Below are 25,398 nucleotides of genomic sequence, written 5' to 3'. Positions count from 1 at the left end.
ACCCTCAGAACACCGGACTGCTAATGGGATCGCGGTGCAGCTTCTCGGCAATGCAAAAACAGTCGGAAGTCGAAAACACGAACGCACAATACAACAAGTCGCAAGAGATACACTCGCCACCGTGACAAAAAAAACTCTCCTCTGTCTGCAGCTGTACTTCCAGAAGAAATAGACGCTGCACTGGGGGTAACAATCGCAGATAGGATTTACCCAGAATTCCTAAATCACCTTGGTAGAAAAGTAAGAACCTGGCTGGCGAATTTTTTTCCAAAAATTATTGCCACCAGCAGGCTACCAAGAATTTGGAGAAAAACAAAAGTTATTTTTCTCAAGCCAGGAAAACCTGCTGATGACCGGCACAGTTACAGGCCAATGTCTCTTCTTAGTACAGCCCACAAGCTACTGGAGTGAGTAGTGCTAGCCCGATTCTCTTCGCCCTTGGAAGCCATCATACCACCCAAGCAGGCAGGTTTTTGGCCACAACGAAGCTTTTTGTGACCAGGTCTTTGTCATCGGAGCCAGCTTTCAGCATAAACAGAAAACAGCAGCTGCTTCCGTAGACTTGTCCTCTGCCGAGGACTCCTCTTTAAACTCGCCAACACCATCATGTGTGAAAAAAACGCTTTGCTTCATCGCCAGTATATGCTTAACGACCAACAATTTCACGTCCATCTCAGAAATCAGGTCAGCCGCCCATGACCTCGACAAAATGGCCTTCCGCAGGAGTCGGAATTAGCATCAGCCCTGTTTAATTTTTACATCAGCGACATGCTGCCCACATTAAGCCGAAAGTTCAATTACTTAGATGATCTTCTTGGTTCTTTCGGTAAAGTCACGTAGAATGGAAATAATAAAAATAAAACATAATAAAATAATTCTCACGACGTTTCGGCCACAACGCAAGCAGCCGTTCTCAGGTGGAGAACAGGTCTGTCGAGACTCTGTCTTCTCGACAGACCTGTTCTCCACCTGAGGAAGAAGATGAATCCCTGCAGTGACGAAAGCTTTAAATCGATACTTAGATGATCTTTCACTGACCAGCCAAGCGACGTCACTCAGAGCAGCTAAAGGCATCTTGACCACCAACCTAAAGAAATGTGAAGATTATTACTACTCCTGGTGACTTCAGCCAAACCCAACCGAGAAAGTATCCTCGCAGCATTCCATCTCAACAACGCGGAGGCAAAAAGTACGATGAAGATTGAGGTTTGTGGTAAAACCATCACCCACGGACCCACTGCCGAAATAGCTTGGAATGGTGCTCGATCGAAGTCTCACTTTCAGGCAACACATTGAGCACTTGAGCAACAAGATAAAAACCCGAACGAACATAGTAAACTGGCGGGAAGCAGCTGGGGCTATGATGCACGAACGGTACACGAACTGCCATGCTCGCCCTCGTGTATACGACGGGAGAGCATTTCTCACCTGTGCAAGAATGCAGCGCTCACACTCGAGTTATCGACACGCAACTGAACATCGCAATGCTTGCCATCCCAGGTATGCTGATGTCGACGCCGACCCAGTGGCTTCACAGTGCTCACCCAGATTGCTCCGCCGCAAATCCGTCGGGAAACAGCGGCCGTCGGTGGAGTACCAAAAGAATGATCGTCAACCCGCAACTTTCGATACATCGGGACATAAACCAAGCGCCGCCTATTTGCCTAAGATCATGCCACCCCTTCTGGTTCACAGCAGCCTCACTCCACGCCACACAAATACAAACGAAGGCGATAGATGGAAGCAAGTCTGGACTGCGGCCGATGTAAAAAAATAAACATTTCGTACAGAACCCTACCATCGCACCAATGGTTGACCATCAACCGAATCAGCACCGGGCATGGCCGATGCGGCCACCTGATGCAAAAATGGCGCATCAAAGATTCGGCAGCCTACGAGTGCGGCCATGAATCCCAAACCATCGACCACATCGTAAACAACTCCGCTGCTGCTGTCTTCACTGCTTTAAAGTAGGAATGGACGAGATCCACTCTGCTTCTGAACAAACAACTGAGTGGACAAAAAATGGAAAATCACATCTTTATTCTGCTGTCGTTAATCCACACGAAAGAAGGAAGAATCGTCTCACCGAATAGCAGAGGAAATAGCGGAGCTCCTTCGTGCATTGTCGCACACAGGTGCAGGGAAGGTTTACAACAAGAACTTCACACTCTGCTCCAAAAGCATACATTCACGTGCGCCGCAAAACGTCAAACGGTGCAACAAGACCGGGTCGATTTAACGGAGGCATTCATGGTGCTAAGGCAATGGGGATTTTTCCATCGGCGTTTTGAAATTTAGCATGGAAATCGTTTACAATCCACAGACATTGTCAATACACTGTTGGATGAAAGCCTCTCAATGATAAGACACCCTTTTCATCAAGTAATTTTGAAGATGAACTATTTGTAACAGAAAAAAAAAACTCCGTGCCAGCTCAGTCATGAGGACTGTTTGACCATACTTCTCAATTTTGGTTAGTGCTGATTGTGAAGTGAAATGTGGGAGGGGGGGAGTGTGAGACCCAAATCGTCCTCACTGTTGATGCTAGCCGTGGCTAGGAATGGAACTCAGGTCGCCAGGGTTCAGAGAAGCAGTGCACGCCACTCAAGCCCACAATAAGTCGAGCAAGATAAAGTACGTCAATTCTCTTACGCAACTATAATAATTAAACTGATGAGAGGTGTTAAGCATCCGATGCAAGACTTTTCTCCAAACGGCGAGACTCCGCGAGGCATTATCTGCATGGATTGAGACGTTGTTCTTTATCGTCATTGTTGTACCATGCTACAATAACAAGATGTGGCAACACAGGCAGAATCAGACCACACGATTGTGTGGTCTGATTACCGTCAGCACTGTGAAGGCTACCCATGAGTATCAGGGTTTGTGTGTTCTTGTGAAGTGCTAACCATGAAAATAAAACATGTCTATATCAGAGGCTCAGCATCTTCACTTGGAGAGTTGAATTTTGCTCAAATGACGCGACTAGGTTTGCGGAAACGAGCAATGGGCCGGCACTCGTGTCCACCGGTGGCAATGAGCCAATCGTGAAAATTCCACATTCACATGACGGGAGCCAGATTCCTCATAAGACGGGCAGTGCTGATTTCCTACAAAGCAGTTGATTGTTTTGTTGACAGCGGGTGCGCACAATTGGCTCAGTCAACTCCAAACCAGAATATGAAATTTCTAACTTTGAATTTTAGAGCAAATGTTTTAGCTGGACACTTTAACAATAAAAAAAATAGTTGCAAAACACCAGCATCATTGCCACTCTAGCAGAGAAACACATCTGATATAGAACTTTTATCTCATTACAGCATCTCTTACAACAGCTGACAGCATTGGCCAAGTCCTGTGAATCATAATAACCGTACAAATGGAGCAGAAACCGGTACTAAATACTCAATTTAAACAGCACATACCATTCTAAGTAACCGATGTATTGTGCAATTAACTACGAGAGATGCAGTCGATCACACAATTAATTGCATTTGTCGTCAAAAGGCAAATATTAATTATTTATTTTCAGGTTAATGCTGGAACCTATTTTTTTTTTCCACGTGGATCCCAGAGGTGGCCCAGGCAGTTCACAGTGTGAGAGTTCTATGCCGAAATCGTTCATTTCAGATCTGGGCAACTACCCAAGACACCTTGCACTGCAGTGACCGAGGAGGTGGGATTTGTGGATTGCACTGAAGATAGTGCAATGTGTTACGACAGCTACCAACAGGAGCGACAATTGCCCCTGTATCAGACAGCACGGAAAGTAGGTTATTATTATGGGTGCCACAGTGGCGAGATGTTAACTAACTTCCCTGGTATGCAGGAGGTCGTGGGTTTGATCCAGACCCCGACACCAGCTGTATATTTGGAGTTTGCATGTTCTCCCTGTGGTCATGTGGACTTTTCTCCGGGTCCTCCAGTTATTTACTCCACATTTAGAAACGTGCGTTTAGAGTATTTGGCTGCTATAATTACCACATCATAAGCCACTTTGTTTGGCTATCATTTGTGGCCAGGTCGCTTCTGAAAAAACATCTACATAAAAGTTTATCTTTCAATTTAAAGCTTTCGTGACTGCAGGGATTCATCTTCTTGGTTCTTTCGGTAAAGTCACGTAGAAGGGAAGTAATAAAATAATAAAAATAAAACATAATAAAATAATTCTCACGACGCTGTCGCCTCGACAGACCTGGTTTTCACCTGATGACGGCTGCTTGCATTGTGGCTGAAACGTCGTGAGAATTATTTTATTATGTTTTACTTTTATTGTTTTATTACTTCCCTTCTACGTGACTTTACCGAAAGAACCAAGAAGAGTTTATTATCTTGTTATATATTTGTAATGGCTTGAGTGTTTGTTGTTCCAACAAATGGCGACTTAAATCGCTAGGTGACACATCCTTGCGGCAGCGCATTCAATCGCTTGTCGCAGCAGGTTTGCGGTTCGAATCCAGCGGCCGCCCTGATTATTCCTGCGTGTATAATAAACCTTGATAACACAACGCGCTGTCTGTACCACAGTGGACATTAAATATCCCCCCCCGAAGTGTGCTGGTGCCAAGGTCCAAACATAAACAAAATTACCTGCAAATTACTCAACTGCAATAGAATTTGCATTGCAATAATTGCCCACGACTGCTAAAACCTGGGAGGTCATGAGAGTCGGTGGAGGCTTTGCTGGGTAAATAAGCGTAGTAGTAATAATAATAATACATGTGCATGAGGCTTCTCCATTCTCTTGGGTTTCCCCCCACACATACAGAAATACAAAGCAATTTTCAGAACATCCACAAGCAGGACGAAATAAAAACCAAACAAACTAAACATTAAAACTCTGTGACGCAGCCCAGGATAACTAAGACATTTATCAAATAAAATATTCACACAATATCTGAACAAAATGTACAAAACATGCTGAGCATGTATTATTGCATATTAAGACTAATACTGGTTATCCTATGGAACTAAATCAAAGTGAAGTACCTGTACAATGTAGAGTATTGAGTGTTGTGTTGCTCACCTGACATGTTGATAACCGAGTTGTGAGTGCAGCAATGTATATTTTATACGTGGGGAAAACGGGGGGGTGTTCAAATCCTCTCCGTTGACTTAGACCATCATCCCTCCAGGACAGAGGAAACAAATACCCCTTGAAGGGAAGTGAACGGCGGCGATGTTCCTGCGAGGAAACTGGGCCCACGCGATGGGAATGTGGAATTTTCAGGTGTGGCCCAAGGGGCCCTTCAACGGAGCTGAGCGCCGCGTCATGCTCATTTGCGCAGGGAGACACTTTGACGAAGCTCAGGGTTGCCTTACATCTCGTAGAAAAATACATTAAGCGAGGCGTAGTTGTGGGGATGGCCAGGGCAGGCAAGGTTACAGGGGAAGGGGCCAATTAGATAGATACCAGGGCGCAGGGGCCCGGTCGGAGCGCTGCGTGGACAACGAACAAGACACACTTCCGCTGATTAATGTTTACGATGCAGCCTCAGTCACATTCCCCGACGCTCCATTAACTGATTGCCATTCATCACATGCGCCGCCGGGGGGTTTGTGCTTAATAGTTGGTGAAGTCCCGCCGCCACACCCCCCCGAGTTTTTGAATATCACTGACACATTAATAAAGACCTCGCCGCCACGTGCCGCGTCAGGGCTCAGGCGCGTGGCCCGGCCAAAGCGAGAATTAATGACGGCGAGCGACAGAAAAATACACGAGAGAAGTAATAGAGAGAGCGGGCCGCGCGCGCGTGTGTGTGCGCGGTGCAGTCGTGTGTTCCCGTCTTCTGCCTCCATGACAGTTGATGATTATGGATCATGCGAGCATGGGGATACAGAGCAAAAGTGTCTCAATGGGTAAGCTGTGGAGCTGTGCCGATTGCCATTGGCAGTTCTTTCCGCAGAGATGGATCATTCCACATTTTCATGGCAGGGTTAAGTATCCCCATAAGCAGACCAATGTTGACGTAAAGCTTTCGGGATTGCAGAAATACATATTCTATGGGTCTTTCGGTAAAGCCACCGAGATAGAAAAATTATACGAATTATTATTTTTCAGTCTATGTGGCTTTACCGAAAGACTCATAGAATATAGACCAATGTTGAATTCTGACAACGATCCTAATTTAATTGATCCTGGATGGAGAATAAAAATAATGTTTAATATATCGTAGTTCATGCAAATTTGTATCTCACATGCTGTACAACAGCGAAAAGTAATAAAGTAAAGAAAGAAAATTGCACTTCGCAAGACATATAGCACACCCAAACTAAGGATAATTGAATTGAAGGCCAAAGTAAACAATATGGTTATAAATAATATGCATAAATGACAGTATATATGAAAGATTATTTTTTAAATGATGAATGGGGCAAAAATATATCTCAATTAGCTGCAGAGAACAATAGCATGTGAAATTACAAATTCTCATGACAGTAACAGATCCCAATTTGCGGAGATCAGTGGTGCAGTGGTTAGCGCACTGTGCTAAGAATCTGGCTCTTTAGGTTAAATTTCGGGCTAAATTGGTCGTGGGTCCATCTTTACGAACCACCACTGACCAACCAGCATGCAGCAGAGTGAAGCATGGTCGAACAATGGGGGAAGCCTAAATCCAGCAGTGGATTTACACAATAATGTGAATTTTATATAAAGGGCGACGAGGTAGGAAAATTAATAATTTGTATTCACTAAAAGAAGCAGAAACGTTATTATTTTTGTTCCGCATCTCAGCGAATAGGTCGATGGCCGTTTCTATTATATTATTTTGACTTGCAGAAGCAGTGACACCGTTAATCCACTGTGTATTTCCATTCGCGTAACTATCAAAACATAAACAAACGATGAATCTGAAAGCGCAAAAAAAAAACACCCCCAATGCTTCCGTTGAGTTCTGCCGGGATTAGCGGAGCAATTTTTCCGAGGGCAACGTGTGAATGCGACAGTGCGCAAGTGCACGCCGAGTAAAACGTATCCACAGCGCAAGCGAATTCTTCCGCACGTTTCGCGGAGGGAAGAGTAGCACGAGCCGGACTCGTGCGTATGTTTCTTCTCCGCTATTCACCGCAGACTGCTGAGGCGTACACCTTTCCACAACCTGCATATTGGCGCTCTAATGTGGAAGCCGTACACCGCGCGTAAACACGGAGATATCTGATGAAGTCGCTAGCGAGCGGAATGCAAGTCCAAGAAGCTTCACCCCACCCATACACCCGATTACGGGTTCATGAACTGGCTTATGTCGGCAGGGTTTGTTGGGCAACTGTGCGCAGAAATATCGCGGATCAAACGAGCATCGGTATTCCATCTCCTTCCTGCCAGCGTTCCCAGCATTGCGCAATCGCGAGCAGATGCAGCGCGCAAGGTTCCTACGATGGTCTCGTCTAATTTGTGAAGATCCAGAGAGCTTCAAGAAAAACTTTGCGTCACCGACCGCTCACAGTATCGACAATATTAATCTGCATGCCACTTGAATGCTAATTCTGGTGATTAAAAGATGCCCGAGGCTACCGAGTAAGTCCTTCTCCAGCCGCAGGGCAAACTAACAACATGACCTAAAACATCCCTGTCATCGCGGCTCATCGCAGCGATGCACTTTGTGACTATTTCCATTAATATTGCAAGTCACTTCTCTGGCAATAAGGTGTCATTCTCCTTCGTCAGAATTAAACTTCTTCATGTAATTTTGCTTAAGGGAGCATCTATAAATGTTGGCTCAAAATGTGATTTCATACTTGGGAATGTTAAGTGTGTGGGTAATGATCCTTCTGAGTTTTGATCGTTGTGTGAGAGAGTACCTGGTGCAGTGTATCAACAGCGTGTACACATCAACGCTGAGGACACAAAGGTAGCCGGGCCATGGCGTTGGCCACCCACCCACTTGGGTGCCATGTCAGCCTTCATAATTGCTGCTCGTTAACATCACTTGCCCCAACAGTCGGTTAAGGCTATACGGGGAATCTTTAGTTTTGTACACGTTCGCACGTCACAGCTAGCTGGGATTTTTGCACGTGTGCACGATCAGACACGCAACATGATCTGGGTCTCCTCCCCTAGATTGACTCAGCCTAAATAACGTGTGCTCACTGTATACCCAAGTGCCCTAAATGCAATGCAATTAATTTGGTGCAGGGTGGCTTAGAACAGTGAGAGATTTGTGTCAGTGTGGCGCAGAGGTAATAGTCGTTCATCGCAGCAAGAAAGTCCTGGGCTTGATTCCAACTCGGGTGCTTTTCTGCGCCTGGTTTGTATGTGCCGAATGTATTTCCTCTGGGTCCCTCTGGTTTCCTCCCATAGCTAAAATATAAAAAACAATACTGTATTTAGTATTGACCAAAACATCCCAATACTGGGAGAAAAAATTATTACCTGCAAATCATTCAATTGGGATCACACAAGACAACATCGCCCCCTACGGTAAAAACCAAAATCTTGGCAGGACCCTCCAGAAAAAAAGAGTTTTGAGACTCAGTGAGACTTTCCTGGATAATCATAATAATTATAATAACACCCAGTTCTGGAAATACACGAGTGGTCAGGTGTGGTGGCTGGCCTCACTGTCCACAAGAGGATGTAGTCCAAGAGTCTATGGAGCTAAATGTGGGTTATGTTGTTGTTGTGTGTACACACACATATATGTGGGTGTGTGTGGGGAGCGCTATGTTAGTGTTTAGTGCGCTGCGATATGAATCTGGCGGCCTGAGTTCGATTCTCGCTCATGGCCAACACCAGTGACGATTATCTCGACCGGCCCTGGACCTCGCCTAGGTCGACTCAGCCTCAATTGAGTACCTGGTTTGGTGTGTAAACATGGCCACAAGACAGACAAAGGCGGCTGGGTGTGGTGCTGGGCACTCACCCCCTCGTGTGCCATGCCAGCCTTCATGAGGTGCACACTAACAGCACTTGCTCCTACTTTATGTTAAGGCTATACGGTGCAACTTTGTCTTTGTGGAGCGGTGTTGTAATGGTGCTACGACTCCGGCGACCCGAGTTCGATTCCTGCTCAAAACCAATAACTGCGGTGGATATGTGAACCGGTTCTGGGTCTCCCTGAGGTCAACTCCGCTTTCAACGAGTGCCTGGTTCAGCGTGTAAACATCAGTAACAGGGAGACAAAGGAGGCCCGGGTGTGGTGCTGGCGACCCATCCCCTCATGTGCGGTGCCGGCCTTCATAGGTGCTCGCCAACACCACTTGACCCAGCATTCTCTTTAAGGCTATACGGAAGGGTCTTTGTGTATGGAGAGGTGTGTGTGTGTATGTGCGCGTGTATATTTTGAAATGTCTGAGTGTGCAGTGTCCCGCAACTAACCCCGCCTGCCTGTCGGAGAGGGTGGCGATGGTCTGGCTGCAGCTTTAGAAATCACGGCTGTGTTTGTGTATAAATGACGGGCGAAACAGCGACGGGAAGCCTTCCTTATTGGCACATGAACTTTAATACGTGACAGACCTGCATGATAAACGTCCAACACATGACAGATTCCTGAAAAACGAAGAAAAAATGCCGTTCTATTCAAATTGTATATTCTTAACGTTTAGAATACAACCTTATTTATTCTGGTAGCACTGCCACTGAGTAAGCGCCCAATATAATTTCCTTGCCGAATGGTTACGTGCACTTTTGCCTGTTCAGATTTACCAGTTTGGTCCAAATGCAGTAATGAGAGGTTTTATCTTTTCGGCCGGCTATTCCATGACTGAAATTACATGCTCCATAATTTGAATCTGCATGCCTTGAAAGTTCTAACTAATTTATAAAAAAAAAAAACTGTACCGCATTTGAAATGTCTACACTTTGTTTAACATCCCAATTATGCAAAATTGAAATGTACAAACGGACATTGTCACATTTCTGCTTAAAAAACCCAACTACGAACACTAAGCAATTCATAGCTGTCAGATGCATTTACATCCACGCTTAAGACTGTTAGCAACCTGTCGCAGTCGTCATAATTGGTCGTGAGAGTCTCCAGAGAGCCGGACTTTACCGCAAACGCAAAGTTTATCGGCAGCGCACGGGTTAACCCTATTAAGTGCATTCCATTCCAGCCGTCGATTAGCCGCTGCGCCACATCCATATTTTTACGGATATTTCTGGAAAATTGTTTAAGAGCACGGCGTTCAAAACGGTAACTTTCTTCAGAGTCCAATCACTTCAAATACAGCTCGTAACGCTAATTGTGTTGAATGTGCTACGAGTCGGCGGGAATAAACGATTCAGACGCTCCGGCGACACGACTTGAAGGCCGCGTGACCCGGTTTGCGAAGAGAGAGGCGGAAGGAGTTAAACGTGTGCCATGGGAACCGCTCCGAACGAGCCTTTGTGTGGCGGATGGGACACGCTGGGCTGCGTCAAGTTATTGTCAATGCATCAAAGTCCAGCCCGACTTCTTTCCTGCTAACTCAACCAGTGCACACACTCCCCCCCTCCCCTTCCATCACGCTGTCAGCGGCTCAGCAAAATTCCACTTGCTGGCCGTCAAGGTGATGCTTCTGTGAAGAGGTGGAATGGATGGGCGCCGTGGCAAAACAGGAAAAGGGGTGGCAACTTTACCCATAAACGCTTCGCGCAAGTTCAAGTGCCACGTACAGACTTCTGTCTTCTTTAACTGTCAAGACATCGACACGTGGCACTGACAGTGCAAGGGGTGTTGAGACGGACCCATTGCGAATCTCAGCTTCCAACCGTGGTAAAGTGTAAAGGTCCTCATTTTATAGAAATGTAATGGTCGCTAAGTGCACAGCACGAGCGCGTAGCGGTAAGATAGAGATGGCAAAACAAAGACCCTGAACAAACATTGGAATGACCGTAGGTGGCCAGGGGGCTGCTCAAGGGATTAATAATCCGGTGCTGGAGGTTGAATTTGGTTTTAGACTGCCGACGCTTAAACCACGGTGCAGGCGCAGTGCGTTGATGATCTCGCTGTGGTCACAAAGGACTGCACCAACAAAAAAAAAGCCGTCACGTACAATTCTGTTTAACATTTTTAATTCGGACAGTACCTGCTCGGAGGGTTAACGTTTCGAAAAAAATAATTAAATGAGATAGCTGGCATGCAAAGAATGGATGCAGAATAATGTGTGAGTGGGTTAAGAGAAGGGCTTTTCCTTCACAATGTTGATTCCCTACTGCCCGAGAAAGTTACAAGTGAATGTGTCTTTTCCAACAACATTTGTATATTATATATATTATACGAGGGGGTGGGTGACAGCACCACGCCCGCTCGCCTTTGTCCCCCCAGTGGCGATGTTTACACAGCAGACCAGTTACTCGTATGAGGCTGAGTCGACTTAGGGGAGAGGCCCAGGACCGGTTAAAATAATCGTCACCGGTGGTGGCCGTGAGCGGAAGTTGAACTCGGGTCGACGGGTTCGTAGCGCACCGCGCTAACCACTACACTACAATGCGTTACGCTTCCACATGCGCGGATCACGTGACAGATTTGACGTCACAGCTCACTTGCTGTGCAAATAATATATGCATTATTAAGCATGGTGTAGAGTCTGGAAAGTACCCACATGGCAAATTTCAAGTTTGTTGCATGCCGGGAAGTATGCTAAACATTTTGAACAGACACACATAATCACAACTTTGCCTTTTAAATATATGGAGATGTATGATCATAAAATAGATATAGACTATATGAGAAAGCATTGAACTGCTACCCATTGTTAAGAGAAACTGCTGCAGAGGAGACGTTTCTATCCAGACTGCCACGAAACGACGACCCCACCCTTTAGGAGGGAAACTATTAATTCAATAAGCAAAGAGATCACCATCAAAGCCACGCGGCTCTCAACCACCAACGCACGTTCTCAGAACTTTTTTATGGCGATAGTAATTTCTCAAGAAAGTCGACAGATCCTCATGAATGATCCCTTGCAGGCTTCATTTCGCAAGTGCACAAGGTGAATACATAAACATGTGTAGTGACTGTGCTTGTCACTGGATGGTGCCGGGGCTTGCGAAGCCACGGCCGGTAATGTGTTGCCATTACGGGCAGCCCGAGGTTACGGGATGTAGTACCAGCCCTAGCGGGGTTTGGGTGAGCGCTGGTCAGCGCGGAGGCACAGCGAGCAGTGTGCGGTGCGGACTCCCGGTGAGGGAGTGTCAGCCAGCCGGGGTTACCTTGGGGCACGATACGCTGGTTGACCTGCTGACACGTGACCGGACGACATTGGAGGAGGGCCACCGGTGGACGGGGGCCATGGGGCGGTCACGTGGTCCAAAGGAGCTCTCGGGAACCTTCGAGAAGGAGCCCGAGAGACCTGGAAGGTGGGCGGGGCGAGGGGCGGAGCCAGCCCCAGCTCGGGGGCATATAACGAGGGCTCCGTGAGGAGCTCGGGGTTCTTCGTGTGCCGGTGTTACGAAGCTCCACGTCGGGACGAAGAAGCCTCTAGCCACGTGGTCTGGGACCCAGTTTGTGGTCCGGACCGGGATAGCGAACCGGGTCTAGTTCTGCCGTAGCGTGGAAAGATGGGCATTCGAGACCCGGGTGTAGTTGGTGTTGTGTTACGTGTTATTGCGGGATAAATAGTGTTGCTCCCAAGACTCAGTTGGACTCACTACACATGCACAAATAAATGCAAAAAATTCATACGAATGTTTGAAGGGGGAGGAGGGTGGAAATATTTCTTCAGCAATCACCAGAAACTAATCTCCATCTATATAGTATTTGCAGCTTTTTTGTTAACAAACTAATTAAGCTAATTTCCCACAAATCAGCAGGCTTGTAGGTTTACCACTGCGTCGCCTGCAGCCAAACGCAGCCGGGAAGGAGCTGGAACAAAAGTGGTACGCAGACGGCAGCTGATAAGAAGTGACGCTGAACCACGCGTGTGTGGTATAAAAAAAAATCATGCCCTGACGTGCCAATTTGTTTCGTGGTTTAGCACATTTAAGGCCCTCCCCCTACATACACGAGGACTTTCCGAATTTTAAACAAGAGCTTCATGTTTTCTGTCCTTTTTGAATTACCGTCGACGTTAGAACAAAGTAACTTTCCACCGAGGCGACATTTGCAATTTAGCAATTTAAATTGTGAATGTTTTTTGTTTATACATTGCATAGGATGATTTATAAGGCAGCTCGGTCTGCCAGTGCACACTCGTATTGAAATTGGACTGAACATTTTTAAGGCACGATTTAATGGTAAGCGTGGACTGTAAAAAACTCTGTTAAGTATGACGCCTCGGTTACGCGGAATGATAATGCATCTGCTTCATTTATCAGCAAGTGTTGAGGTTGCATATGTTAGAAGGTTGCTAAAATATTAATATTGCACGTCGATAGAACAACTACTCATATTAGAACATTTTTGCTGCTTTTGAAAATTTCACATTATATTAAGTTTCATACTAAATGTGACTTTCCAGTGCGTTACACACAATGGGTAACCTTTCAATTTAGCTGTACTTTTCAATTTTGGTAACTCATACACTTGGGAATAGACAAACACACTTTTTTTTACAAACAATTCTAAATTTAAAACACAACTACTCACACATACATAAATGAAATGTGATAGCAAACAATAATGTACAACCCTTAGTTCAGAAATGTATGGACGAAGAACTGCTCACACTATTAAGTCGCGACAGCCTAGAAGGTGGCGTGTCGCAGAGTATCGACAAGGCTCGATTATTACAACTCACTACTCCACGGGACGTTTGGCAAAAACATTAAAAAAAGCTGCAGCGTGACGGGTACTGCAAGATACGACAACGTCCGTCCGGTGCTTGCCGAGCTGCATTGGCATCCGATTGCCGAACGAATACATTATAAGGTCGCGCTTATTACACACAAAGTGTGTGCAACAATCAACCACAATTCCTTGCTGATCTCGTTAAGGAGCATAAACCATCACGCCGCTTCTCGGTGGCAGCCCCAACAGTCTGGAACGATATCCCTCTGCACATTCGCAGCATCACCTCAATCGCCTCCTTCAAGAGAGACTTAAAAACTCACCTCTATAACCACGCTTTCGAGCGACTCTGAGCTTGGCTCCGCGCCTTTGAGTTGCGGCCACTACGTCTGCAAATTTGCGCGCGTTACAAATTGAACTATTATTATTATTAACTCTGGCCATCCTCACAGCGGCTTTTGGCTAGCCATCGAACAAAGAAGGTCAACTTCATCGAGAGCTTTCAGATGCGTTTCTGCAGCTGTCTGGAAAACTCTTCCTTCCAATATTAGGAAGGCACTGGAGCTATGCAAGTTTAAATCTAGATTGAAAATTCATTGCTCAAGAAATGCTTTTTGTGTTTAGTTTGTTGTCCTTCCCCAGTACCTCCGATTAGCACGGTTGACTATGTACGGTGCGAAAGAAGTTCAACATATATACATACACATCATGTTATTTGTGGGGGTTGTTTGACCATACATACTTCGCCACGCTGGTCATTGCCATGTTGCTGAAATAGATGAGGACCCTGGGCCATTTCAGATATCACGACGTTAGCATTGGCCAGGAATAAAATTCCGCTCATCAGGTTCATAGTATTGAGCGCTAACCATTGCACAACTGCCCCCTGAATCTGTATACAGGACTAGAATACATTACAAGAATGTAATGGAGACTGCTGAAAGTAGCCGGGCAGCATGACTGAGCACAGAAAGTAACACAGTAAATGTTTGTGGATGCTCTACAAAGGCACAAAGTGATGGACAGCAGATCACGCTGCATCATCACCACAAACATCCCAACATGTGGGCTTAGCGGGCAGAGAGACTCGCTTAATTAAATGCGCAGTAAGCGAGCGTTCATTTTAACTCAGCAAAAATGTCATCATTCAGTTCGTACAATTTACTTAATTTCGAGGCACATTGATGAAAAATTAATTTTGGCATATGGCCCCAATTATATCAATTATATTAATTTATCTTGCGAGGTTAATGGTGCAAAACGCAATTATTCAAAACATGTTTGTGTTCTGGCGAAATGATCGCTTGGCACCATTAAGTTAGTGTGGAGATGTGGATCAGCGTTCCATTTAAACAGCATCTGATCACTGGTAAAAGTTGTGGATTTGCGTGAGCAGCTTTAAAACAAATGTTGGGAGGAATTATTATTAGAGAAAAATTAACTGCCTCGTAGATAAATCACAGCGTTAAATATTAGAGATTAAAAAAAGACTCCGTTGTGTGAAAGCGGAGACTAAATTTAATTAGAAACAGACACTTATAGTTTTCCTCGGGGAGGCCCAGGACAGGCTCAGATACCACCTGCCTCGAATGTTATTGACGGGCAAGACTCGAGCCCTTGAGCTTGTGGCGCATTGCGCCAACCAATAAGTGCAGGCATGTAATGATGCATCAATGTATACCTACTTCTAATATTATGATGATATAAGCAGCAGCAAATTACACGTGTAAAAACAGATGTTTAAAAAAATAAATTCCTGCAGCCACTGCAGGTGCTGCCATTCACCCAATCGAATCGTGACCCCGAATTCGCGACAATTCATCCAATCGCGGGGAGGACGAGGGCAATCGATCCGTGCATACGTACGTGGCAGCTGAACGTGCGAGAACAACGCAAAGAGACTCACCCAATAGCGGCATCCAGATGCTTAAACCAGTCATTGATGTCATCTTGGTCCACTGACATCAGGAGCAGCTCCTCCTTCTGGTAGCTCAGCTGTGGAGGACAGACAGCGACGGGGCAGCTGTGAGGCCCCGCTATTTTAAAGCCGACTTTCCCACGTGCCCTGGCTGCAAGGTGACCGCCGAATGCACTGCGCACCGCCGCACACCCAGTCAGCCTGGGCCCAAACTGCACCTTCGATTAAGCATGGTTGGCTACGTATGGTGCGAAAGAACTTCAACATACATGCACACATACATACAAATATACTCCTGGGCAAAAACCCTGATCATAAACCTACATTTGTGTTTTTTATACGTGTGTTCATCAGTATAGATAATAATGAGAGTGTAATGTTTTTTTTTAAACTGGCATCGACACCTTTACAGTGGTCAGTTGTGTTAAAGTCAAGTAAAAGTGTCAGGTGGGCCGGTTGATTCAGGGGTCAGAGCAGTGAGTCGGTATCGCTGAGAACCCGAGTTTGTATCCAGGCGATTCAGCCGCCGGAACTTAGCCGGCTTCTCAAGCGGAGCGAGCTGCTCTTTCCAGCCGCGTCACCAAGACACTGCAACAAATAATAATCGTGACCTCGATTTTCACTTACTTATTCTTGTCGCGAGGGTTACAAATGTCGTTTGGACATGGAACAAAGCCTCTTCAAAAGGAATTAAAAGTCACGAGGGTAGAGAAACCTAATGAAGCGACTTACGAAGTAGTTACGTGGTGATGCACCATCTTCCGTGGCATTTGTCTCGTGACACGATGCCAACAGCGCAATTGAAATGTAGCTGAACAAAGTGAAGTAAAAGTGTCTCCGTGTCCAAACCGTTTGGTGGTGGTCATCTGAAATAACAGCACTGAGTCTGTGGTGACAATTACACATTCCTGTCGTCGGGCACAGGCGCACGCTTGGAGAACCGCTGTTGTTAATAACCCGATGTTAATGATGATGGATGCAATCTCCAGCCAAATGGTTAAAATTGCTTACTTTTCAGCATTCCTCCGGTTTGCTGAAAAACCGAATCAGATTTGTCCACGTGACAACTTGATCTGTCGCGTGGTGGTCGGTTACAGTGACGAATTGAAATGATGCCAACACGATCACTACCCAAAACAATCCAATTATGAATCGTAATATCGGAGAGGGAAAGTATACATATACAATTGTAGTGGACTGCAATATACATACGAATATGCTTTGTGCCAAGACATAGATTCAAGCTAAATACGGAAACAGCTTATCTTCACATCTTCCAGCGTTAGGTAACACCAACTGCTAGTTAATTGAACACTCCAATTTGAAAGCAATGTCAGTGGCTTCATCCCCCAGATTCCACCCACCGGCACGGGAAATTAAAAGACATTTAACTTCCCAGGAGACGAGGGTGTAAGGCAGGACCGGTGGGCCCCCCCGCACTCTCGCATTTCCCCTGGGCGTCCTAAACAGGAGTAAACGCTAAATACTCCCACACCGTCAACACCACTGATCAATACGTGCTGCATAATAAACCCGAATGCAAAGCCTCTTCCACGTCGCATTAAGCCCACCACGTAAGGCCAACTGCGAATGCGAGAAATTTCTGCGCGCAGACTCGCACAAATGTGCGGCGGCTCTCGGGTGCCTGCTCGGGTCGTTACCGCCTTCCGTTGGGCGTTATGTCCGACGCTTCGCTCCACGTGCTGAAAGCTACTTCAGGAGGAGAGCTCGAAGAGGTTGCCACCGCGCGGAGCGCAACGTCGGACGTCGCAGCCACAGGACGCCACGCGGCACAACCCGTGAACACGCCGCAGAGCGAGGCAGCACGACCGCGATGAACCTACGCAGGAGTAGCGCACGGTCGTTCCCTTGACAAGAAGATGAGTAGCGCCCCAATGCTCGTTTTAAGAGGGAGACACTGACCTTCTATGTATTTGACACAGACAACTCATGCTATTAACCTATGCAGTTTGAAAAAATTACGCGATTTAAAAATATGTTCAGATAACAGTATTACGACAACCAATTCTGTTAATTGTTTTTCATATTTTTGGAAAGCAAACTGCATGCAATAACATCTCTGTTTAAAAATTGTGCACATCCATAAAGATTTTAGACACTATAAATAAATAAAAATGAAAGTGCTTAAGAAGTTAAACAGTTATTTACGTGGGAAAAAAAACGAAAGTCTGCACCACCAAACCAGAATTCCCGGCGCACAACTGGCCTCGTGCGGACGACAATACCGCATCACACATCTCATTGTCACGTATCCGCCCGGACCAATTATCCGACCCACACACAAGGTGCATGATATGTCTATGGTGTTGGTATATCCGACCTTTTCGCACAGTAATGTATTCCTAATCTCGTGTACGTCCACTCACTGCTGAAGCACCGTCCCACGATTAAAGCAGTTGGGAGCTTCACTCTTGTCCAGTGCCCACAACTCGTGCATGGTGCAGCTGTCATTTTTCTACAGACGTTCCCATATCCGACCTTTTCGGATATCCGCCTAAACCTCATTCCCCTCCCCAGCGAGTCGGCTACGCGACGTTGTGGTGATGGCGGAAGTGAAGCGGCTCGCTGCTCGAGCGTGGCGCTGCGTGGGAGACGACTCACGTTGACGAGTCCCCCTTGACTCTGGGTATTGCCAAACACCTTCTGGACGGAGCAGTCGGCGAGCGGATAGACGGCGCGGCACTCGTACTTGTCGGCGTGCAGCGGGTGGAACTGGCTGCATCGGCTGCACATGAGCAGGAGGTCCGAGAAGAGGAAGAACATCTTGGGGGTGGGGTCGCCGCCCTTGCTCGGCACGCGAAGGAGAGTTCCCTCGCGCAGATAGCGGCGGCCTGCTCACAGATTTGTACGGGCACGCACGCAGGCGTTCATGTACATGTACACTAATGCACAAAGACAACGATCGCTCGTGTAGCTTTAGCGGACTGTTAGGGCAAGTGCTGTTAGTGAGCACCTACGAAGGGCAGCAAGGCACACTAGGGGATGAGTGGCCAACACCACGCGCGGCCGCCTTGGTCTCACCGGTGCATATGGGACACAACACGTCAGGTATTCATCTTTGGTTGAGTCGATTGAATGCAGGCTCAGGACCATGTGCATACAAATACATGATCACACACACACTGAAATATACATGAATATGGACACCAATCCAAACAGACACACGCATCAAGACAAACATCCCCTTATAGCCGTAAATTCTGTTGGAGCGTGTGCCATCAGCGAGCGCCTATTAAGGCCAGCATGGCACACGAGGGGGTGATGTGATCGGCAATCATGCACGGCCGCCATTGTCTTTCCATTGCTGACGTATCCAGACTGCACCAGGCAGCACTGTTTCACACACGCTCACACGCCTGTTACACACACGCTCACACGCTCACACGCCTGTTACACACACGCTCACACGCCCGAGTCACAGCTCTGGAGCCAAAGTTTTGGTGCATCGTGAAGATTTGTGAAACTCTAATACCGCCACACGGCTGTAAAACGGCCGAATTGGCCAGGAGATGGTGCTGCAGTTAGTGGATTTTCTGACCCATTTGCGCAAAACGGTGGGTGTAATTCTGTCGGCATGCTAGTTCCTTCCCGTATCAAAATGACCAATTAAACAGGAGCAGGCCAAACGTCTCAATGCAGCATCGCCGTGAAATATGAAATATTCTACAGACTTAATGTGGTTTCCGGAGATAAATAATCCATGAATGCTAAAAAAAATTGGAGGTTCATAAATCAAACATTCAAATAAGTGCATTATCATGGCCACACCAAAACGTGTATTAAGCTACACAGGCAGCTGTGTGAGCGGTATTCGCGAGTGTCTGTCAAGGAAAATATCATAACAGACACCTTCCATCAAAACAGAAAGGAAAAAAATGCCAAAACCATAACTGTCTTTATGAGCTATTTATTCTCAGGTCTCCATTGCATCACATTTCATGAGATGTAACACATCTGGAGTGCTCGTGCTAATGCAGAGTTCAATGTCAATGTCTTTGGTGCTTCAGTTCAGAACGTAGTCAATGCTTTGCTTCTGCTTTGCAGGAATGGGAGTTAATTTTGGGGAAATTCCACGAACACTTCAATCGTCCTCACGACCAAAATCAATTCCTGCCACGGCTGATGTGTATTTCATAAACGAACACGCGCACACAGAGGCGGGCTCGAACAAGCTGTAAAGTGTCTTTGCTCGCCTATACAATGATTAAAATCCATTCCTCTATTACGTCTAATAAATATATAATGAAGACTAATTAGCCAGTTAGAATTTATTAAAAAGCAATTCCGAAGTACAACTGTTCAGTTCTGCTGCGAGGTGCAGTTCCACTCTGAAAATGACTTCAATTTGCCTTGCCTGCAATTTCAGGCTAATGGTGCAGAGCGAATGCACAATGTTTGTTTTTAATCACACTTTGTAAAATCATCCCAAGCAGAACTGATTACACTGAAGCAGCGGGGCTGGAAGTAAATGAGATAAGTTGAGGCAACACGCTGCGACTGCGATCTTGTTTTCATCTGCGCCCATGACACCTACTTTAATATACAGCGGCAAACTGCAGATCAACAGCGAGAGCCATCAATCAGTTTTGTGACAAAACACAAAAATAAACCTTTTCCCCACAAATTGCTGCTTTTTTTTTTAAATGAGATCTGCTGAGAATCAGCTAATGGCAAGCTTTCCCAAGCGATCAGATGACTGAAAAATGAACTTGTCTCTGTCGAGCACTGGGATTCAATCCCCTGACAACGGGCAACGTCTTGTGTTGCCTCGCCGCTAGTTGTCGCAAGGTTTATTAAACTTTAAAAGCATGCGCGGATAATTTGCTTCCGTGCAGAAGGGACAGGCGCATCCGAAAAAATAAACTTCCCCTGGTAAAAAAATCTCTCCGCTTCGCGCAGCAAATTGAAACGGCAACTTTTCAAGATCTGCAAATAGAGTTATTTTTCCGGCACGCGGTCTTTACGAAGAACTGTAATCAGTGCCTGCAAGGCCAGAAACTCGATCGCTGAAATGTGTCTTCCAAAACATTGTGTTTGGTTCCATTTTTTTTTTGACCCACGCACACAGATACGCGCCGCGCTTGCTTCTAACGAGCTGACTCTGCAGCGTCTTCGCGGAGATTCAATTTGCGTGGTGAAGTGAGGAGCGCCAATGTGCGTCATAGCTGCAGATTTTTCTTTCGTCTCAATTCCAAAAATTAGTCGACACACAACAAAACAACTACCCCCTCCCCCCCACAAATTTACTATAAATACCGCAATGCAACGCGACCTTAATATCATGCAGGAAATTCAATAAAACATTCCAAATCTATAGTCTGTATGGAACAATAACAATAATATAATGGCAACCAAGACACGGAGTGCTTCGAGGGGACATGAAACAGAAAGATGGAGCAATGGGGATGGGCGCATTCCAGAACTGTGAATGAGAGATGGCAACGACTTAGAGTGGCTTTCATTCAACAGTGGATTGATCGTGGCTCCTGACGATGATGGAAAAGAATGTCCAGATACAAGGTACCCACCGACACCTTCCAAAACCCATGTTATGCAAGTGCCGGAGTATGAAACGATCCGATACAGAATGTGTAGCTGCTTGTAAATACGTTGTTGTTTTGGTTGACTGTCAACTACACTTGTCCGTCTTTGCAAATAAATTTGCATCACTTAGGTTCTGATTTTACACGGCGTGTAACAACTATTTACCGCTGACATTTAAACGCAGCCGCTCGGTCAACAAACTACTACACAATCTAAAGTTTCTCTCTTTTAAAACAGAAAATTTGGCGTAAATTATTTTGAAACTATTCTTTTTGAGACTGCAATTGACAGATGCATCTGTACTACGTTTATCATCCTCACCACCAATTTAAACGCACAGATAGGATCACTTAATGGAATTCATTTCCAAATGTGTTTTGGAAATTCATAATGCACGCAACGATCCCCAATAATAACCTAAAATGTAATAATATTCACTCATTTGCAGGTGCTGAAGTAGCTATCAAGTCATCATGAATCAATTGTAATTTGTGCGTGTGACATGTATTATTGAATCCATTTTCACGTGCAGATAACATTCATTTGGTAAACAAATATGGATACATTTGTTTGATTATTTTGTTGATTTCGGTTTTTTTTCGTGAAATCTTTGCGGAGTATATGGTGTTCATTATTTGACTCTTGACTTCTCTAGCAATTAGGGTTTTTTGTTTTACTCTCTATCTCTCTAGAAAATAAGTTTTGTGTGAATATTCAGTTTATAGAGGTGCTGCATATGTGTAGTACAGTAATGGCAGCCGACCATAGGGCTGACTTCACAGCCATTAAGCGTTTAAATCAAGTACAGAGAAGACTATAATTTTATCAGTGGTGTACTATGGACTCACTCCGGCCATGGAAATGTGAAATTTTCCATCGCTGCATTGAATTTCCATCGCTGGGCTGCAAATAGGAAATTACTTCAGTTGCAAACAACGGTTTCTCCCCTAATTGTACGAGTAAAAAAAACCCTTGCTTATTTAGTATGTGAAGTCTCAATATGTTCAATCTACCAAAAGGATTAAGGCCTCCTTATGTCATATTGTTACGGGGGGAGTTTTAAGCCATACTTCACCACGCTGGTCAGTACAGGATTTCGACAGCAAATTTAGTATATACAGTACCAAACTTTTATATGATTGTCATGAGGCTTTGCCATACATGGCTGTTAGCAAAGAAACACGACAATAGGTAATATACTCTATTTGCAAAAGCATTCCATCATTCACGCAACAACTCAAAGAGTGACTCCGCCACATTGAACACCGCACAACTACACGTGTGTTCTCTCTCTAGGCAATTGGACCTGGTAACTTTTGCTCAGTTTTTTTTTTAATCTCGTTCTTAACTGGGCCATGCAAGCCAGTGCATCAGGTGAGCCTCCTACCTGGATTTGTAGCCAATCTCACCAAATGAAAGCGTTCACCTATTTTTTCGTTCCACACCAGAGTGAAGCTCGCTCACCGCAGAAACCGTGGCCAATCGCGCACAAAACAGTTTTCATCTCATGGGTAATTACCCAAGAATATCACACGTGATAATGGAACACTGACGACCAGAATATTCCATTATTGTTGAAATGTGGTCTTTATAATTGTGATACTGTGAATGTAAAACAAACATCACCAAAGCGGCTAATGAATTGTAAAAGGCTGAGGTGTAGAATCCCAAAGTTAGCATGCTATTTCGCTCGGGGCCAAGTGAAAAGTATTGCATAATACACTCATCCACGTTGCCCTACAGCTGCCCCAGAATCCCCTGGGGCAGAGCAGGTGACTGCGAAAGGGTGTGAGCATGAACAATTGTGGTACTGGAAGAGAGCTCACATTAGCTTCCACGTGATTCACAAGCAAGGACAACGAACTCTCCGTACACTCCCGCAATAGCGTAGGCAAGCAAATGGATAAACCAGTGCACAGAAGCACACAATTGTGGGACTGAAAGAGAGCTCACATTAGCTTCCACGTGATTCACAAGCAAGGACAACGGACTCTCCATACACTCGCGCAATAGCGTAGGTGAACGAATGGGTAAACCAGTGCACAGAAGCACACGCGTGCATGCGTGCGCTAACTGAGATGCCGGGTCGTCTCAGTCAGTCAACCCATGGTACCATCTGTCCTGTGACCTCCTGCCAGCAAGCGTTCAACACTTCACATGGCTTTAAAGTGCACATCGCCTGGCACAAACACGCGTGGTGACGTCACCGCCACTTAGTGGCGAATGGCGGTTTTTGTTGTTGTACGCAAGAGAGAGGACGATGAGAACACTGAAACTTACAATCGACTTGACAGAAGTCGTGATACGTTTAAACGCGAATAAAAATAATGTTTTTGAAGGTATTTATTATATTTTTTCTTATATAAATGCTCAAAGGACACACGTCCTTTGGACGTGAACATCCATTGGTCTCTCCCTCTAGCCAGCCAGCCAGCCATAAAAACCTTTAACCTGATATGGTAGTGTGACATTCAAAATTAATTGCGTTCATTTGTTCCAAGTAATTTACTTGCCGTTTTTTTTGTTCAAATGGATATTTTCACTTGTTTATCACATCACAGCATCAAAGTACAGAAAACACCGTGTTTACGAAGAGACCACATCACACTTATTCATCTTCTTGGTTCTTTCGGTAAAGTTACGTAGAAGGGAAATAATAAAAATAAAACATAATAAAATACAATTATCACGACGTTTCGGCCACAACGCAAGCAGCCGTCCTCAGGTGAAGAACAGGACGGCTGCTTGCGTTGTGGCCGAAACGTCGTGAGAATTGTATTTAATTACGTTTTATTTTTATTATTTTATTATTTCCCTTCTACGTGACTTTACCGAAAGAACCAAGGAGATGAATCCTTGCAGTCACGAAAGCTTTAAATCGAAATTTAAGTTCTTATTCATGTTAAGTCCAACTTGTCAGCCTCCTTTGTTAACTTCTGGTTTAATGAAGCGTCCCATGAGGATGATGGGCAGAGTCAACCACCAACCCGTGCCCATCTAGAAACATCGTGGGACCTCCTTTGCCAGTAACAAGATATGATAATAGGTTAAATTTCGATTTAAAGCTTTCGTGACTGCAGGGATTCATCTTCTTGGTTCTTTCGGTAAAGTCACGTAGAAGGGAAGTAATAAAATAATACGAATAAAACATAATAAAAACGTCGTGAGAATCATTTTATTATATTTTATTTGTATTATTTTATTACTTCCCTTCTACGTGACTTTACCGAAAGAACCAAGAAGATGATAATAGGTTTTTTTCCCCTTTTTTCTGGCAACAAAACAGGTGTTAAGATGTTAAAACACCAAACTGAAACCTTTTACAAGGAATCATGTCTGCATTAATCTCAATGCTTGTGGTCAGAATGCAAACATAAAACACTCTGATAATATATGCATTGTCTTGGAAACTGTTTGGTCCACACCAGAGACAGCTTTCTTTTGAGCCTCGACTCAAACGGTGTTAGACCAGAGGACGCCAAAAGGCGTACAGCCCAAAGACAACGCACTATCAGAGTAATGAGAGCTCGGGGTGAGCATCTACATCATGGGACCTCCTCTTTGCCAGTACCAAGATATGATAACAGGTTTTTTTCCCCTTTTTTCTGAAAACAAAACAGGTGTTAAGATGTTAAAACACCAAACTGAAACCTTTTACAAGGAATGTCTGCATTAACCACAATGCTTGTGGTCAGAATGCAAACATAAAACACTCTGATAATAATATATGCATTGTCCTTGAAATTGATTGGTCCACACCAGAGACAACTTTCTTTTGAGCTTCGTCTCAAACGGTGTTAGACCAGAGGACGCCAAAAGGCGTACAGCCCAAAGACATTGTTTGCATTCTGACCGCAAGCATTGCGGTTAATGCAGACATGATTCCTTGTAAAAGGTTTCAGTTTGGTGTTTTAACATCTTAACACCGTGAGAGATTCGTTCATGAGGCTATCCACATATACAAACACAGAGACAATTTCAATCGAAAAGATGGATTCTGGCCTAGCAATCATTGGAAAGATTTGATAAACCATTTCGGGTCTTAATTGATTGTGTTCACGCTTACGGTGACTTTCAGACCGCATTCCATTCTTTTCTTCTCCCCCCCTCCTCTTTTCCGAACATAGTTGGACTTGTCCATCTGACCAACTGCCAAGTCGCTGTCCGTGGTGCTGACGTTAAGAAAAAAAACGCCACTTTTTTCAAATTTACTTGCTGTGGATTTCACACCTGATGATGATTGCTTGTGTTGCAGTCGAAACG

General features: G+C 45.2%; 1 protein-coding gene across 2 annotated transcripts in view; it reads right to left on the bottom strand.

Moving 5' to 3' along the window:
* Positions 1-25,398, bottom strand: part of ARHGEF39 (Rho guanine nucleotide exchange factor 39) — a 162,457-nt gene that overhangs the window by 54,086 nt on the left and 82,973 nt on the right. For both annotated transcript variants that reach the window (XM_078858917.1, XM_078858919.1), the window contains 2 exons: positions 18,193-18,422; positions 15,559-15,647 (listed from right to left, as the gene is read on the bottom strand). In XM_078858917.1, the coding sequence (XP_078715043.1) occupies positions 15,559-15,647; positions 18,193-18,422 (319 nt within the window). The remainder of the gene's footprint in view (positions 1-15,558; positions 15,648-18,192; positions 18,423-25,398) is intronic.

Source organism: Lampetra fluviatilis, chromosome 8, assembly GCF_964198595.1.
Source record: "Lampetra fluviatilis chromosome 8, kcLamFluv1.1, whole genome shotgun sequence".
Taxonomy (NCBI): domain Eukaryota; kingdom Metazoa; phylum Chordata; class Hyperoartia; order Petromyzontiformes; family Petromyzontidae; genus Lampetra; species Lampetra fluviatilis.
Note: the sequence above shows the minus strand (reverse complement) of the source record. Positions and strands in the feature narration are given on the sequence as shown.